The sequence below is a fragment of the Motacilla alba genome, chromosome 1A (assembly GCF_015832195.1).
Source record: "Motacilla alba alba isolate MOTALB_02 chromosome 1A, Motacilla_alba_V1.0_pri, whole genome shotgun sequence".
NCBI classification, from domain to species: Eukaryota; Metazoa; Chordata; class Aves; order Passeriformes; family Motacillidae; genus Motacilla; species Motacilla alba.
Window position 1 is genome coordinate 68,701,027 of NC_052031.1, and position 18,913 is coordinate 68,719,939.

At 41.1% G+C, this 18,913-nt stretch overlaps 1 protein-coding gene across 2 annotated transcripts in view; it reads left to right on the forward strand.

The window, feature by feature from the left end:
• The window catches only part of PTPRO (protein tyrosine phosphatase receptor type O), a 144,762-nt gene that overhangs the window by 65,138 nt on the left and 60,711 nt on the right, over positions 1–18,913 (forward strand). For both annotated transcript variants that reach the window (XM_038154047.1, XM_038154048.1), the window contains exon 2: positions 13,436–13,709. In XM_038154047.1, coding sequence (XP_038009975.1) covers positions 13,436–13,709 — 274 coding nt within the window. The remainder of the gene's footprint in view (positions 1–13,435; positions 13,710–18,913) is intronic.

Here is an 18,913-nt window from a genome sequence, read left to right on the forward strand (position 1 = left end):
ATTCTTGAGCTGCTTTTGCTAAAGCCCTCTGAAATTTCTAGGAATAGCTCACCTGAAAGATTTACCTTGAAACAAACCAAAACCATCCCTGTAAGATGTAGACATCAAATACATTCATAACATTTTTTCCAAAATTTAAGTGTGAATAAAATAACATGCAAGATTTTCAGCTTCAGGTAAAATACTTGAGGGCTCATAACAAACACAAATCAACATGAACATCAGCTATATTCAGGCCAGATTGGGCAACTGTGTTTTTCTGACCTGCATCTGAATGAGAGCTGCTGGCTTTTCTAGGACTGCTTAGCAAGCCAGCATGGTCTTTACCTTCCAGCTTCTGTTTTACCATGTGTAGATGCAGACTGCTTTTTTCCAGGCAGTGCCATCATTTTGTGTGTTTGGAATTGATGATTTGTAATCTGAGTGTAGCAGATTTCAACCAAGAATAATCCCTCTAAGTTTTTGTTGGGTTTTTTTCCTTTTTTTACATCTTTTTTTAATGATTTTTTTCCTCTTGGGTTTTTATTTTTCCTGTATTTTTTTCTGTTTTTTTTTTCTGGATTTTTTTTTATCTGGGTATTTTTTCTGTTTGTTTTGGTGTTTTTCTGTTTCTTGTTTTTTCCTGTTTTCTATTTTTTTCCTGAGTTTTTATGGCTTTTTTCTGTTTGGTGTTTTTTCTGGTTTTTTTCTGTATTTTTTTTCTCTGTTTTTTTTCTGGTTTGGTTTTTTTTTTTTCTGTTCTTTTTTCTGTTTAGTTTTTTTTTCTTTTTGTCTGTGTTTTTGGTTTAATTTTTGTTTTTTCCTGGGTTTTTTCCTGGGTTTTTTTTCTGATTTTTTTTCTGTTTTTTTTTTTTTTTTCTTTTATTACTCAGCTTGATGTGCAAGATGGAGTTGCTCTATAAGCCCGTAAAATTTAGAGGCAGCACAACAGCTTGCAGTGCTCTGTGCTGCACTGGGCAGACTCCTGGGCCTGTTTTTTGTGTTGATTTTTTTTTTTTTCCTTAGCACTGCAAGAGGAAAAAAAAATACTTAGATTTGCTACCATACCTGTGTCACTTCATAATCATTCTTTAGATCTCAAAAATCTTCTGTTCCTGCACGAACTTCTTGTCAGGTCAGGGAATTAGTAATGAGCAGTGTCTGAGATAAGAGTACCTTGTGTCTCGTGGCGGGGCGAAGAGGAAGGTTTTGAGAAGTTCAAATACATCAGCACCAGCCCCATCTGAGGCAGCGAAGCTGTAACGTGCTCACAGAGGTCCCTCTGAATTGCCAAGCCATCCAGGGCTATAGAGATGAAGCTGTTTCATTCTATTTTTGCTCTGGGAACGGTCGCTGTGGTGTGACTTTTTGATTTCACACTTGTTAATTGCTGCAGGTTCCAGGAGCATGTGCCAGTTTTGTTTCACAGCAAGAGCCCTAAGCATGAATGGCTCCTCGGTGCTGCTGTGCACTTTCAAATCCATTCTAGGTTAGTGGAAAAAGTCACACTTTGTGACAGTGTGAGGCACTTGGAAAGAGCCTTTTTCATGACAGGTTTACACCAAGGCAGTGTATTGAGAGAATAATAGCTCTCCCAAATCTGTATTCATCTGCACGTGTTGTTTTGTACATAATGGGACTTTCATCTGGCTCAAGGAATACAGGACAAATTATTTCACAAGGATGATATGTCCTTGTGCTGTTTCTCCAGTGAATTGGACACAAATAGGTTTTCCATTACCATCAGTCATGCATGTCTCTTTTTTCCCCCTCTTTCAAGCAGAGACAAATGGGGGGAAAAAAAAATCCAAGATTTCCCCAGCTTCTCTTTTTACCGTGGCCAATACTAAGACATTGCTGCTCTTTGGAGCATGGTCTCTAGTCTTTGGGTCTAATTTTCTTATTTATGTAGACATTCTGTGCTTGTGTGCAGCTTCACCAGGATGTTGATGTTTTTCCCTGTCTGCCTTTTTGGTATGCAGAGTGTGAGGACTGAATGAAGAGCTCACAGGGCTAATAAGGCAAGAAGGAAGAATACTGTCAAAGTGATTACAGTTTATTCATAAACATGCAAATACTTAGTGCAAGCACGAATGTTCACTTTCACATGCATGCTTTAAGTGCTTGCAGCAGCAGAGATAAGCACAGCCTGACTAATTTTGTTGCCGTAGGTAAATACGTTTTTTGTTTATAGACTGAGCTATGCCAACTGATTGTGTTTATGGTCCTAATCCTTGTGGTAATTTAAGTCAGTTTTGCCTGGTGCTTGAGCTCAGTGCAGCCTGTTACTGCTGATGTTTCATTAAGCTGTGGAGAAGCTGTTGCTTGGAAATTGCTTTTGCTGCTATGAATTGCAGGGAGCTCGGGGTGCTGTTGAGTGATGAGTTTCTCCTCTGAAGTCTGGAGGGGTGGACAGGAAACTCCATGACTCACTAAACCTTATTTCTTCTGTGAGAAAACATCACAGAAACATGCCCAGAGCCGCAATACTTGATGTGACCCTATTGTCAGCCACAAAAACAGAGCCCCAAAGGAACACCAGCCTTGTTCCTTCTCTGCTGCTTTAAATTTTTACGGGCTGGTGGGAAACAGTTTGGGCAGGAGGATACTTCTGTCCATTGGCTCTCCTGGCACCTGAGTTAGGAGGCAAAAATTGCATCCAGAGTAAGCCTGAGCTGAGAAACAACATTGTGGAGTGATACTGTGAATAAAGAGCTTTCACTGCTCCGTGAGCACTCTGGAGTGGAAGAGGAGGGAAAACTGAATGTGGTCAGGAGGGAATAAGTAAATAAAGTGATTAAAATTTTAAAGGGCTATAAATAACTTAGAGAAACCACTCATTTGGCTTGGAGATGAAGCTGCCTCTGTTACCACAGGGGCTCAGTGCTGCCAGTGTGCCTTTTACATCTTTCTGCTGTACATGAAGGGCCAGGCTGTGAAGGTGGAGAGGTTTAAGGGTGCACATTTAACTCAACATAAAAAATACCTTGGTGCCCAGTTCTGGTTTTTTGAAGGATATGGTAGCTATTTATCTGTGTAATAGGGCACCATATACAAAACTTTCCTTGTGACTTTTTATGGTCACGTTTAGGAAAAAAGAGCCACGTCAGTTTTGTAATTGAAAAGTACAGGTAGGTGTGCTCCCAGGAGGATCATGAAAATATTTTGGTTCAGTCAAAGAGTTGGGTAAGACCTTAGGCAATGTATGTATTGCATGAATTTGAAGTACAGGAGTTGATAAGAGAGATTTGTTTACTTACACTGCAGTTATTGAGAAACTGCAGGTCTTAGTGTGGCAATTTCACTGCCACACTAAGACCTGCAAATGGCAGCCAGAAAACCAGACTAAATGTATTTTTGCCTGGATAAGTATAATGCAAAATGACCAGTGGTTATGAATGGAAGCACCACTTGCAGTGAGTAAAACAGAAGACAAAAGAAAAAAAAATCCATGCCATCATCCTTATCCTTCCTTTTCACTGGGAAAAAATACTTTATAAAATGGAATGAGAAAATTACAGCATAAACAAATACATGGTGAGCACATATCTAGAAGGTAACTAGGAGAAAAAATCATGATCACTTTTAAGCTGTGCATATTCTTAAATGTCAGAATGATAAGATTGCATATTGCATTGTCTAGCAGCCTGAAAGCTTTTTATATTAGCAATGAGTTAATGCCTATGAAATAAAGCTCAGTAAATATTTACGGTGGTGTATGTCTGGGAAAGGTCACGTTGACTCATTTAAGGCCATGCTGTTTATGAATTCATCCTTTTCAGAAGACACTGCAGAGGTTTAGCACCCCGAGTTAAAATGAGGAAACAGCATTCAGAAAATTTATATTTTTGTTTTACAGTCAATTCCACTGTAGGGAACAGACTTCCCACTGCCAATTTCCACACGGCCTTTTCTCAGCTGATTTCATCTCTCAGTTTATTAAGCCTTCTCTTGCCTGGCTAGCCATTGTCATGCCCGGGGAAAAGCTGTGTCAGGTATTAAAAGAGAAATGCATAAAAGAGAGCTAATGGCAAAACTTAAATTCTTTCAGTTCTGTGCTTGCAGGGTATGTAGCTGACAAAGCAGACAGAAATTTAACGTGTCTGCTCTCCATGCCATTACTGCTGAGCTACCTCAGCCCGAGATGTTAGGCTGATAAATGTATTTGTAGTGGTTTGACTGCATCCCTGTTGGCCACTGAATAGCTGCCAAGTGTAAAAACCACATGACCACAGCAAGGAATAATAATTTCTGTGAGGAGAACACCAAACCTGCAGAACAGGAGGCTCAGCATCACCTAAGAGACCAAGACTTCTATTATTCTATCAATGACTTTTTAGCAACCTCACTTCCTAAAAGACTCAAAACAAATTAGAAAGACGTTTCAGGGGGTTAGCACTCTTTGGCAGCTCCAGAAAAAGAGACCTTGGTCTCCTGATTGATTCTTTGCACTCAGGGCCTGCCTTTGTCACAGAGGCAAAGGATTTATGGACATGCTTGCATCTTTTGCTGAGTAGGACCTTCTGTGTGCTTACAGTTATTTGCCTTGCTCAGTCACGGCCATCATGCGCTTTTATACTGCTGAAAAAGAGAACAGCTAAACAAAATTGAAACCTTATAATATCAATTTGACCAAAAAAAAAAAAAAGGCATAAAATACATTAAAATGGCTTTAAAAATCTGAGTTGCAGCTGCCATCAAACCATACACAGCTGTTTCTGGTCTCATGTGGCTCTTGGTGTTTAAATGGAAGGTGCACAGAAACAAGCATCTGCAGGAGGCAGCTTGTTTAAGGTTAAGTGGGTAAATCAAATTCTTCAGATCCCTCTCTCCCTACAGAGTAGAGGGGGGAACCTAGCTGATAAGATTTGACTACACACCCAATTTTTATTATCATAAAATAGAGCCAGATTAATCCCATATTAAGCACAGAGGTCTCATCACAAGGTTCTGGCCAGAAAATCTTTGAGGTGTCCTCATTTAGGCAACAGCAGTCATTGTCCCCTGGGCAGTCTCCTCCTCTGGGCAGCTGGGGTGGCACTTCTACATCTGGAAGGACTTTCCAGCAGCTGAGGGTCCTGGCTCCATTTCCTCAGCTCTTTGTGTTCACTCCTCTCTTTCTTTTCCTTCAAGTCAGCCTCTGGCAGTTGTGCTAAAAACAAAATGCTTGGTACACTATGGCCAAATAAATCCTGCTGGAGCTGTCCCTGCAGGGCAGGGTGGCAGTGACAGGTTCTGAGCTCTTGCAGAATTGGAGTTTGGGGGTGTTTATGACTTCTGAGCAGCACACTGCCACTGTGACAGAGCTTCTTCTGTGGGTATGAACTGAGCAGATTGCTACAAATGGCTGAACAGAGCCTAAAGCCACGCCAGAAATGAATTGACAATCAGGCTGGAGCTACAACTGGAATGGTCTGTGTGGATTTGCAATTGACCCTGTGCTGTACAAAGAGTTACAGAGATCATCTCTTGCTAGTAATCAGGGAAATGGCACTGTCAGCTTGCTTCCCTTTGAGCACAGGTCAGAAAAAAGCAAAAAAAAAAACCAACCCTTACCAAGCAAAACAATCAGTCACACTCATACACTCCCACACTTCACCACTGCAAATATTTCAGCAAGAAAAAATACTATTCATCTGCAGAAATTATATATAAATAACAAGAGAAAATCCCAGCAGCTTGTCTGTTCATCTCTTGCCAGTTTAGAGAGCACAGGGACACTACAGGGCAATCAAAGTGCAGAACAGCAGGTTCCACTTGGATCTGAAAACAAAATAAACCTGTACTTGAGCCTGAGTCAACAATCATAGCCACGTTACAGTTATGGCTCAGGAAGGAAGGGTAGTAAGCACAGAATATGAAAACTGCTGATCTGGATTTAGACTTGGGTTTTCCCAACATGCCATGACTCCTGTGACCAGGGAAGAAAGGATGCTGGGTGTTTGCAGCTTTTTTTCTGGGGAGCTGAGAGGCAGGGGCTGACAGAAAAATGTGAAGTCACAAAACCAGATTTGGAACAGGTTTTGTTTTTTGTTTTTTTGGGGTTTTTTGGGGGTTTTTTTTGGTTTTTTGTGATTTTTTTTTTTTTTTTTGTTAGTGGTGTTGGGTTTTTTGGAGTTTTTGTTTTGTTGTTTGTTTTGGGCTTTTGTTTTTGTTTTTTTGATGAATGCATTCCAATTTCAAACCCTCTCTAGTAGTTTCAGAATTTTGAAAATACTTAAGGGCACTTTGGTGCCATTAAAAACACAGATGTGGAACAAAGTGTTAGGATTCTAGAATAGCCCCTATCTACAAGTAAATTAATTGTTCTCTTATTATAGATCAACATGGGGGGGAAGAGAAAGTCTGGTTCTCTTCCACCATTTTCCCTTACATTGCTTTGTGATTACAAATTAATTTGATAACCACTTTAGTCTCCAATTTTTTGGACAAGTGAGAACTCTTAACTTCCTCCCAGCTGTGCTCTTTAGAGATAATGCAAGTAGCAAAGCATTTCATTCTGCCTTTAAGAACTAGTTGTGCACATATGAAGGGTATATATGCGCCCTATTAATTCAAAATTGAGGCATTTTCCACTCTTGTAGCACCCACCAGTTCAGTCTGTAGCCCTCTGTCATACTCTCAGCATGTAGTATGAAGTTCAGCTGCCTCCAGTCAGTTCATCTCAGCTGCACAGCACTGCTGGAATTGTTTCCTCAGGGTGCAACATCAATCCTCCCATTCTGTTGAACACCAGGAATTTTCTGTGTAGCTTCCTAGTGTCACCTTTCAGCATCAGTAGCTCTTCAGAAGCTATTTCAGCACCAGAAGCTTCTGTTGCAGGCTTCCATTATTGGCAGAGGTGAAGCCACAGTTTTGGAGCTGAAGGACTGGACACTGGAGGAATTAATTTGTCCTTCATCCCCCAAACCCACATCTCCAGTGCGTTCCCTCTCATCTCCCAGCAGGGCACTTTGCAACACCTCAGAGATTGTTTCTCCCCATGCAAGGAGAGACTTCTTTCTAACCATCAAATTCGTCAAAATCCACCTGAATTTATTGCTCATTTGTTCACTCTGCCCTCTCCTTCAGCCTTGTCATGGGGTGATGTGTTCCTCCTTCCTCCTGGGGTGGACAGTGAGCTGCAGTTGCAGGTGGAAGCTGTGCTGTGAGAAATCTCACTCTGAATTGCTGGCTGGTGTGTGTGTTCTCAGGATAATGTGTACATGGAGTTTATCTTTCTCTTCCTTTCTCCCTGCTTGTTCTTTTAGGAATTTAGCAGGGCATCCAACCAACACCTCCCACCTGGCCCATGTTCAGCTCTGATCATTTTACCATCGGTTCAGGCAGAGGTTTGCTCTCATTCTTGTCCCAGAGAACAAGGATTGACTGGAGAAGGGCCCTTTTGGTAGAATTAAGGGATTTGAGGCAATGTGATATGTTTATATGTTTCCTGTGCCCTTTTTCATTTTCTGTTATTCACATAGAGGCTCAAGAGGGAAGATGCATTTTAATTAAAGCACAAGGTTCATCTGCCATGTGTTTGGCTACATCCACAAGGGATGGCTACACTTTAATTGCAGAGGCTCCATAAAGATCTGAGTTGGGGAAAGGAACCAAAATCATATTTTCTTTCAGCATAATTATGCTTTTGGACATAATTTTAATACTAGGGAAAAGCTCAAAATCTAGTGTGGAGAGAAACCAAACTGTACCTGCCTGGGTGTGAATTCCTGTTGTATTTGGGGTGTACATGTGCACTCAGGATCAATAACAGGGAGAAATGCCATCCTAGAAGCCCTAACTGAGTTTTAAACCTTGTTAACATCGAGGCCTCTGAGTCACTGTGCTTGGGTGTTGCCCTCTGCACTGGGAAGATGGGCTAGAAGTGTATATTTAGCAATAATTTATCAAGTATTGGACGTGTTAGCTGTGGGATATACAGCTAGTATACATTAGATATTAGCCTTACTGAAATTAGCATTCTGGAATCTACTTAATGCTCTTGTAGTAGCAGATGGTTGTGTGAAAAAAAATATTTCCTTCCAGGTTATTAACTTCAGAATGGCAGCAAAACATGGTGGGCTGTACGTACCAGAATGATGTTTGCTTAAAAAAAAGAACCCACCCCCATGTTCTGCATTTGTGGGCAGAGATGGGAAAAAATACTCATCCCTTCAGTGGTGTCTCCCAGAGCAAAGAAATGTGGAAGCTCATTTATAAAATATAACTAGAGGATTGTTATTACTCGCTTTTTGGGACTCAGAATAGCAACAGGGCTGAGGACACTATTCATGGAGCAGAATGCCAGAAATGATGTGTTAACCTGAATCACAAACCATAAATTATTGAGAACTGCAGCTTTTGCTGTCTTTTTACATGCTAAAATATTCCTTTTTGCATGGAAAATCTTAACCATACAGATTTGCATTTTATTTTTCCCATGGAGTATTTCTTCTGAGGAGTGTTTAAGGGACGATCTTTACACCACCTGTGGGAAAGTGTAGATAAAACAAAAGCCTCAGAAATAAATATCCCTAGTTTCCAAAAGTCTTTACGTTTTTGTCAGAAGGCTGTAACACTTTTGTTCACACTTCTGAAGATCATGTCAGACAATCCTTTTCTCTTGCAGTCAGCACTGAAGTCTGTGCCTGCTCCAGAACTCACTGGAACATGTGGAAAGCTTAGGATGTACTTCCCTAAGTTCTTTAAGGATGTCTTTACCTCGTTTGGTTAAAGCTAATAATGACAGCTAGCAATTCCAAGGAAGCATATTTTGCAGGGCTATTTATTTCTTACCTGCTTTCTGTGGTTGTAGCACTGCAGGACTGTAGCAGAGGCCAGGATCCTGAAATCTGGATCCCAATTCTGTCTTTTTTTGTAAGGCTTGGACTCACTACACCCAGTGACAGAGGACTGCAGGAATATTGCCAAGCTGGGACCATCAGCCCTGTGGCTGTTTAGTGCTTTTTCACGATTAATTCCAGTCTTAGATGAATCCACAGGTGTTCTGTCTGAAAAGGTCGTCCTGCCTTAGTCATTGCTTTTAAGTGCCTAAGATTAAGTAAGATGAATTGTGGTGAGAATGAGTCATCATTTGATTTGGAATGAAATTAGCACTATTGGCCACCAGGACAAAATATATCAGAGTGTAGTAGAATCACTCACGAAATAGCCAGTATTTCACCCAGGAGGTCTGGATGCAGTGTTCAATATTTTCTTGTACTTGCATGGATGTTGTTTTTGTCCAGCATCGTGCAGTAGGTGATCAGTATGGTGCCTGAGAAGTAGATCCTCATAGCTTTAAAATTTGCTCCCGCTTACTTTGAAAATTCTGTGAATGCTGCAGGATTTACTCTGTAAAAGCTTACAAAAGCCAGGTTTGTTTGGGATTTTGGTTCCACTTATCTGGCAATAGATAATGAGATGCAGTTACCAGTACTTTAATTTTACAGAGCTGCTGAGTGGCCACAGCTCCTCTTGAAGTCAGCAGAACTTGTAACTGCTTGCACTTCTGGTAATTGGGTTCTGGCACGATGTGTTTCAGAATGAGACATTCAGAAGCTAGAGTACTTAAAATCAGTAGCTCTTTTGCAGCTTTGATCTCTTCCTCATGTGTAAAACTCATTCTGTTATATGGAAATAAACCAAGGATATAAACTTCTGGAAAGAGGACTCTGAGCTCTGCTGCACACCATTTATTTTCCTATTACTCTTTGGATATTGTTTATTTGACATGTTGTATATCTCCTTGCCTCCCCTTCCTTTTTATTTTAATTGGGACCTGGTTATTGGCTGAAAATTCCACTACCATGACTCATCCCTGCGCTGGAAATGACTGTGAACAGGCATCACATTGTGGGATTTACTTCCCCCCTCCTTTTATTTTTTTCCTTCTAAGTGCTTTATCGTGGCACGAGCTTGTAATAATAAACTAGGAAGGAAGTTGGAGCTAATCATTTGGTTCTGAATGCACAAGCCCTGCCAAATTTCCCCACAGGCATGAAACAGCCTCTCAAGCTGTGACACCAGCAAATTAAATCCTGGAGGTAGCTGACCAGAAGTAATGAAATGTGTATTTACCATACTGATGCTGTCAGTCTTAAGACACACTGGCTTTACAATCTAGTTAAGTGGGGCACGTTTGTCACTTCCAGTGGTGTTTAGAGAAAATACTCAGCTTTTTTCTTAGCCTTCTTTTCAAAATCACAAGCCCAGTGCTTGGCTGGTAACCCTGACCTTGCACAACCTGAAGGAAGGATGACCAGAATGGTCTGTTCTTTTTAAAACATATTCTGAAGGGGATAAATTATTTCATCTCATGACATGTTAATTGCCAGTTCTTTTTATTGATCTCTGATCTGCCACTCCAGTCTCAGAAGAAGAAATTAAAGGCTAAAAGTTACTTCAAGAGCCAGTGGATAATAAAGAACAGATGTCTCCCCCATAGCATGTGTCCCCTGCATGCAGCAGTTGGAAAGCACACAGAGGTGTGGGAGAGGGACACACAATCCCAGGAAAGGGGCCACTCCAGAGAGGGATGCACCCTGCAGAGGGGCACAGTGATGGGCTGGATGGGGCACAGGGCTGCTAAGGAGATGGCCCTCAAAAAAGGCATCGTGGCAGCAGTGCTTCCAAAGCATCTGGACACAGGAACACTGATGAGGGAAGCTGTCATTTCACAGTCCCCATGTGCTTAAGGTGATGGAGGACTCGAAAAAAGCTATTTACCCCAGGTAGGTGTCATAGGTAACAATGGGAAATGTCTGAGAGTTTTATTTAGCTGGCAGAAGCATTCTGTGCTGATTGTGTGGGAGCTGTTGAAGAGGGCTGGTGACCCATTTGCTGAATGGTGCTTGCTGTGGATTCAGGAAGATGTTGAGGGGAAAAAAATAAAAGCATGGTTTTCATCATGGTTAATACAATACCCATGGAAGAATCAAAGAGTAAAATCACAACCCATATGAGCATTGCCTGGTATCTAATTATATCCTAGGAATGTCCATGGCTCTGCAATTATATGCTTAATTCCCAGCTGTACTTGATTAGCATAGCAAATGATTTATAGTATCCAGCTCTAAGGAACTTGCTTTGAACTGTTTGTTGGCACAGATAAACCCATTTGGCAATTTGGGCTGGTTCTTTGTAGCCAGGTAGGCACATGCAGTTAGAGCTGTGGAATTCAGTGCCAAGGCCAAAGGAAGGCCAGAATAATTTCAGAGACAACACCATTCTTTTTCCTCTAGTGAAGCATTCAAATGCCAGTCTGTGGAAGGTCAAACCCCACAGATTTCTGTGGGACTATACACGAACTTCAAGCTTAGTGTGGAGAAATAACCTTGCTGAGTCATTTCTTGGTCTTGGAAGACAACCATGGCTTCTGTGATACAACAGTTCTTGTGCTCCTGGAAAGCGAGGTCACCTGTGCCTTCCTTCTCCTGTCTTCCCACACCAGGAGGGCTGATTGGATTCCACATTTTCTTAGTGAAAAGAAAATAGGGAGGAAGAAGGCCAAGAGAACCTCTACTTGGTTTCAACCAGATGTAAGCACTATCCCCAGTTAAATGTTTGAGTCTGTGTGAATCCAAATGCTAGACTGGGATTTAAGGTAAAATGCAACCACTTGAAATGTAGAATTTTGATCTACTCAAGGGTAAGCCTGTTGAATTCAGATCAGGCTGAGGAAAACACATGTAAGCTTTTTTGTAGTTGTAGTCTTACATTATAAACCTTTTGGAGCAACCACTTTGCCATCTGTGAAAAATTACTCAGACTTCCATACCGAAATATTCTCCCACTGATAACATTGGCAGACACAATTTTAACAACTTAAAAGTAATTTTTAAAAGACTGACTAAAGCAAATCTCAAGTCAGCAGCTGAAGTTGCACTGCCTCTGTTTTTAATCTCAGGCTTGGAGCTGTCTAGACAGGTTATCCTCTTTGGGTTGGGCTGATTATGTGCTTTGTGCCTTGCTCTCCTCTTGGATCAGGCGGGAGGGTTTGCTCAGGGGCTCTGTCTGAAGCCTGTGGCTTTGCCTCTAGGGTGGTATAACCTTAGGTACACTGTAAATGTCAAAGCCCAATGATAATACCATCAATACATGTAAAGACAAACTGCTGCTGTTTTAAATCTTACACTCCTAGAACCAATTATTTATTCTCGGCCAGTTTATTTCTGTTGTTGCTGTTGGTTGGTTTTTTGGGGGTTTTTTTTGTTTGTTTTTTTTGGGGTTTTTTTTTGAGGTGTTTTTTTGAATGCCAGGAGTTGGCAACACCAGATGTATGAATTTCAAATAGGGATCCTGGTTCTTGCAGCATAAATCCCAGAAATATTGTTTTCATGGGAAGAACAAGCACTAAACAAAACCACAAGAAAATAGGAGGTAGTCAGGCTGCTAGAATTATTCTCTGAAGGAGGTCTCTAGCTCTCTCTGGTACAGGAACAACTTGATCAAAGAAGTTGCAAGCCAACCTTGCTTTTCCACCTTTCCCTGGGAGCTCTCAGCCTGTGAAACATGAAGGAAAAAAATGCTGTGGAGTTGGGAGCTGAAAATACCAGATATTACAGTTTTCATGGGGGGTAAAATAATTATAAGCTGTGGTGTGGTCTAGTAAACAAAAAGGCAACTCTTAAAGTGAGCTTGAACTTTTCATTAATTAGTATGAATCTGTTTTGAAATTCCTGTAGAGAACAAGTGCTTCTCCTGACAGCTGGTTTGAAATTAATAAAAAGGAAAGTGTTTTCAGCTGGCAGTGGCTTAACACGCTCATGATACATGAAAACAAGGTTAAATTGCTCCTTTCTCTCTACTGCTAATAAAAGAAATATTGAAAATTAAATGCTGTAGCTTAGGAAATGAAAAGTGCTGGCCAAAATTGTGGACAGAGTGGTGAGAGCTGCTTATCACTTGGTCCTTGCTGAAATGGACAAGTGTGGTTAATGCAATACCCATTTGGAAAAGCTTAGGCAGTAGCAAAAATTATTCTTCAGTTGTAGGCTTTCGGAATATATTGTGTTGAGGAATATATGATCCTGTTTCTGCAAGATAAGAGTCTTGATTTAATCACCTCTTTTTGGGGGATTTAAATGATGTTGAGGCTTTTTTGGAAATCCTCTTGCCCTGATACCCTTTACAATCTCATCCTTCTTCTGCTGTACTTCACCTTTCCTCATGAAAGCATGACAGGGCTTTATTCCTCAGGATGTAAGGAATGGAGTATCTGGAGTGTCAGAAAACCACAGCAGGAGCCAGCCTCTGCTGCAGAGAGACTGGCCTCTGATAATCAGATACCTGTGGGCTTTGGCTGACTGTGAATTGCAGCCTGAAATAATTGCTCCTGCTTGATTTTAACTCTCCAGTAGAATATAAAACTTGACTTTATTGCAAACATGAGGACCTTATGAATAACAAAGGCAATAGGTGAAAGTAAAATACTAGATTTTACCTCAACAAACTCTCTATTCTTGTCTTGCAGAGTGCAGAGCCCTTCCAAGTTGCTGTCCGAGAAGACAATTGTATCATTGTGTCCCTGGAGGCATCAGACGTGGTGAGCTCCTCCTCTGTCTATGTTGTGAAGATAGCTGGAGAATCCAAGAACTACTTTTTCCAGTTCGACGAATTCAATAGCACTTTACCTGCCCCTGTGGTTTTTAATGCCAAATACCATGGCCTGTATTACATAGTGACTCTGTTGGTAGTCAACTCCAATATGGTTTCCAAGTCAGCAAGATCAATCACTGTGCTAACCAGTAAGTGACATTTTATTCTTCTTTTCTTCTCTTTCTTGTCTGTGTGTGTGGCTTTTTTTCCCCCCAGAAGTTCTTCTTGTGAGGAAGGTTGGGGTTTTTTTTCAATGGGCCCTGCTTGTGTGTAGGATGCTTCCCTGTGTGAGAACAGTCGGGAAGAAATCTTGACAAGGTGTGAGTGAAAATTCACAAGGTGTGGGCAGAAAGAAAGGAAAAGCTGTAGGTTGGCCCTGGCTGGCCCTTCCTGAACACTGAGGTGTAACATACCGAAACAGTGTGATGAATGAACCCCCCTTTTCAGATCTTCATTCTAAACCCTTTGAACCAGGAGTTCCAAAACTCTAGTAAAGGGCACGACAAGTGTTGACTGACATTTCAGTATAAGTGCTCCTCTTATTTAATGACTTTTATTCTGATTTGAATGCTATAACATTGTTCTTTGAGTGCTAATATGTGGAAGCAATACTAAACTTGGAAAGCAGACACCAGTCACCAAAACCGTGTGTTTCTGCCAGTACAGTTGAAAGTGTTTGTGATGGAGAACACATTTCTAGTAGCCTGTCTCTTACTATTTCCAGGTGCATTGATCCTGGGGGAGAAGTGTGATTTTGTTTGCTCTGTCACTGCACAAAGTACCACGCATTTCCAGCTGTGCTTCTGGCTCTGAAGTTCCGTGTGCCAGCCTGGAAATTGAAAACAATTTGTAGAACAGAAAATTATTTCTTCATCTGGAAGATGACAAAAAAATCTGTTTGGATAGAGCCAGATTAATTTTTCAGATTTTTTTTTGTTGTTTCCCTAAATGGCACATTGGGTTTAAAGGGTAGTTTTAGTTGTATTACATCTGAGGAATTGTTATGATTTTTTTTGTACCTGTGTTCTTGTGTCAATGAGGAAGCACCATCCACGGTGATAGCATTCAAAGGATGTTAAAGTAGGTGCATGTGTTATTGAGTGAGGTGCGTAAAATTCAGGAGTAACAAGATTTTGCAGCATCTATACGTTCTTCAGCCTTCCCTTGTGTGCTCAAGTTGTGCCCTGATGAGGGGCTCCATGGGAAAAGCATCATGTTGTTGGGTAATGCAAGAACTGAACAATTTCAGGGTTCACAGGCAGCCTGAATTTCCTTTCCTTTGACTGCTTTAACCTTGTAAGCAAAGTAGTAATTTTAATCCAATTTTCTATTTTATGCTTGTTTTCTTCAAAGAAAATAATTAAAGCGTCTGTTGTCATATACAACTGGAAGAAAAATGCCTCACTATGCATTCTGAGCAGGTTTTGGGTGCTGCATTTGCTGTTGTGCAGCACAGCACACTTCTCTTTGATTTCCAGAGCCCACGAGGGTCTCTGGTAGCAGGGAAGGTGTGATCCAAGCTGGCAGATGGTGCACACACTCCTGTGCAGGGAATCTCTGAAGGAGGAAGGAAGCCAGAGTTGCTCAGCCCACCAAAGCCAGCCCCAGGCTTCCCATTTCTGGCTCAGGGGGTTTCCACAAGGTGTTCCTGGGAAAGTGTGAGGCTGGGGGCTCCAAGGGCATATCCTGTGTCACGCTCCCTCCTCCAAGGCTCACCACCTGTCTGATGGGGTGTGCTGGCAGCATCTTGGGGTGTCCTGCTGCTCCCCCAGACCTTGGAAGGACCAGGGATCCAGGCACTCAGCCAGTGCTGCCTGTGGGACACGTGTAGCAGAGAGAGAACTGGGGATTTCTCTGGTTTTGCCTCAGCAGAGAGACAACCACGTTCATGGCAAAGAAAGGGCAGTCCTGCAGGCAGCACTGAAGGATGCTGTACTGAACTCCAAAAGTAGGCTGTAAATTGTGAGCTTTGGAAGGGAAAGGATCCAATCTCCTCTGTGATATTTTCTGTCAGGCAGACTGATGAGTGCTGGCTCTCTCGTAGCAGCCTTTGCTCCTGAGTTCATCTTTTGGAGCGCAAGGCTACAGAACCAAAAGTAAATTTGGAATGAAAAGGCAGTGTGGGATTTTTAAGGTGTTTCAATACCCTTCAGGTTTTGAGAAGAGACCTTAAAACTCCTGTAGTGACCAATGGTTTCTCCTACAAGAATGCATGAGGTGGTATTTGGTTTCTTGTGGGGTTTTTTCCCCCCTCTTATTGACATTGTCCACTTCCTGTTTTACATAATTTTATGACTATCAATTAACTTGATTTTTTTGGCAGATAATAATTAGGATAGATCTGTATTTTTCTTTCTTTTTGCCCTGTATTCTCTGACTGCTTAATATTCTTGGTTTATTTAATCATGCAAAGACATGTAACTCTAAATTATTCCATCTACATCTTACACATTAAAGAATGGCACATTGCAATTAGCTTCCAGTACCAAATTAATTCCTGTTCTAACTCCGTTGGTGTCAGGAGAGCTTTACCAGTGGCAGATTGACCCCATTCATTAGGCTGCCACAAAATAAATCAAGCAGGATAGCCAGTGATGCCAATGTGGTTATTCCCAAGGCAGTGCTCTGGGATCTCCTGGAGTCTGCAAAGGAGATCCAGCCTTTCAGTGTGTGCTGGAGGTCTGAGTTTCACACAGAGCTGTGTGTACCCAAAAAGTGCTCATCAAAACAAGACCAAGGTGCCTGAAAGACATTGCCTGCTTAGAAATTCAGTGGGAGTCATGAAAGACCTCTGCTTTCCGGTGGTAAATCCTGATGACATTTCCTTTCTCCTGTTCATGTCTCCCATCAATATGCTGCCTCTAAGGGAATTGGCAAGAAAAAGCAAGAGAAAAACACATTTAAGAGAAGACTTTTGTTTTGCCCCTCAAAGGTTTCTGGCCAGAAAAGCATTGAAAACCTAACAAAATCTATATTTTATACATTATAGGTAGGCATCTATGTATATGGACATAAATATGTACATATAAAAACACAAAATCATGTCACATAAATATACCTATAACATAGAATCATAGTATCACTTAGGTTGGAAAAGACCTCTGAGATTATCAAGTTCAACTGTTAACCCAAAACTGTCAAGTTCATTACCAGACCATGTCCCCAGGTGCCACCTCCACATATTCTTTGAACACTTCCAGGGATGGCAGCTCAACCACTTCCCTGGGCAGCCTATTCCAATGCCTCGCCACCTTTTCAGTGAAGTTTTTCCTCATATTGAATGTAAACCTCCAGATTTGTCAGACACAATTTGTCCTTAATGAAGCCATCCTGGCTGTCTTGGGTCACCTCCTAGTATTCCACATGAGCATGTCATCCATGCACATATTCATGTGTATATGTTCCTTTTGAGCTTTCCATTGTTATTTGGTCCTTTTCTACAAGACTGCACAGTTCTGCTTGTCTCTGATGTGAAGAATTTCAGGGTTTTCTCACGTTAACCAAAACACCACAAGCTGTAGAATTTCTTTGTTTAGGTTCTGTGGTCCAGATTGCTGCAATGAAAAGGATGAGCTATTTGAAAACTCTTAGACAAAAAACCTGTGACATGGAATTTCAGCACAAAATGGCCCTTTTTGCTTCTGATTCTGTAGCAAAGTTGTGTTCAGCAAATTTGGCTCAGTACATCTCTGAAGGAGAAAAATGGAAGCCCTGACTGCTTTTTAAAGATCCTCGCAATGGTTTTGACAGGAACAGTTGTGAGAATCTCACCCTCCTGGCTGGATTGCTGTGGGTGCAATTGTGCTGTGCCTGTCAGAGTGACCTCCCTTCCACTCTTTAGTCTGGGCAATGTTGAAGCAGTTCTGGTATCTCACACAACTGTTCCAGGCTTGCTTTCCTCTGCCCTTGGAGCTTTGGCTTTTCAATGGGGTTGAAGTAACTCTGAAATTTGTATAATTTATTTAATGTTTGAAATACTTGACTGAAAAATCCACATTATTACTAATTGATTTTAAAGTAGTTTATGAAATAAATGAATACCACATCTGTAAAATTGGTGACTGATATTCCCACTCACTCATCCTACATTTTCCCAGCTTGAAGCCTTATTTTATTCTTCTCAGGGTGAGTCATACTCATATATCTTCTTCTTTTTTTTTCTTTTTTTTTTTCCCATATGCATTGTCAGCTTTACATTGTGAAGGAAAAAATGTTTATAAATTTGAAGGAATGGAGGAAGCAGCACATTGCAAAACTATTGTGTGCTGCAGGGAAAAAAAAAATTGTCTCTGCTGGGAATTGGAGAAATCTGGATTTGAGGATCTCTGATGTTAATTAGGAGCAGCTCTGCCTGGCTTTTATTTTAGCTGATGATTAGGAGTTCTGAGTGGTAAAATGTCTCATTGTTTCAAAAGCTGCTGGCTCCTTACATACTTGACTGTGAAATATATTCCCTTTAGGGGGAGTTCTGCCTCTGTGTCTCCTACAAAAATATTCTCCTCGAGAGGCCAACAGCTGCCTAGGACTCTGATCTCCAGCCCTCAGAAAGTAATTGGCATTACACTCAGTTAATGCTCTCTTGTCAGTGTGCCAGATACTGCAGGAAGTGATTCAGCAGGTCCAATCCTTTCCTCTGTTTGTTAATGGATCAGGGTTCTTTAACTCTGAGCTTCAGAGGGTCCTTAATGAAATGTGAAACTTTAGCCCTTCATGTTTTCTTTCGTAAAGGATGATGTGAAACACCTTTAAGAAGGCTGCTTGTCTGTGGCAGCCCTAACTTTGAAATGCAACTCACAGCAGCATCTAGGTGCATTAATGCTCATCTTCTCCCAGCAAATAAACCATGTTAGCCTCTTTTTAGGGTGAAAAAACTTCTCCATCAGAACCAAAGAAACAGAAAGAACTGCAACCTGCTGTAATTTGTATTGTAAGGAGGGTCTAAACAATTGGCCTAAATCTGTTCAAGAACAATAGCTATGCCTTTGTTCTTGTGACAAAATTATTTTTTAGGTTGTGTCATCTTTTTATTTATTACCTTATGTGGCCATGTAGAAATTGCACTACATGTCATCATTGCTCAGGTGCTATTTTCACTTACATTCCCCCTTCATAAGCAGTAGCACAATATCACTATTGCCTCTCATAAACTTGAACGTTGTGTTCCCAAAGTATTGAACAAGAGCTTCTTTAATCTCAAAGATGGTTTCTTTTTAACAAAAGACAAAACATCCTAAAGTTTACAGCATAATGGAAGCTTTACCCTGCCTGTGCCTTACTCCTAGTAATAATACAGCTACATAAACAGTGTTATCCTGGGGAGAAAATTACATAATTCTTCTTCCTGTAAATAAAG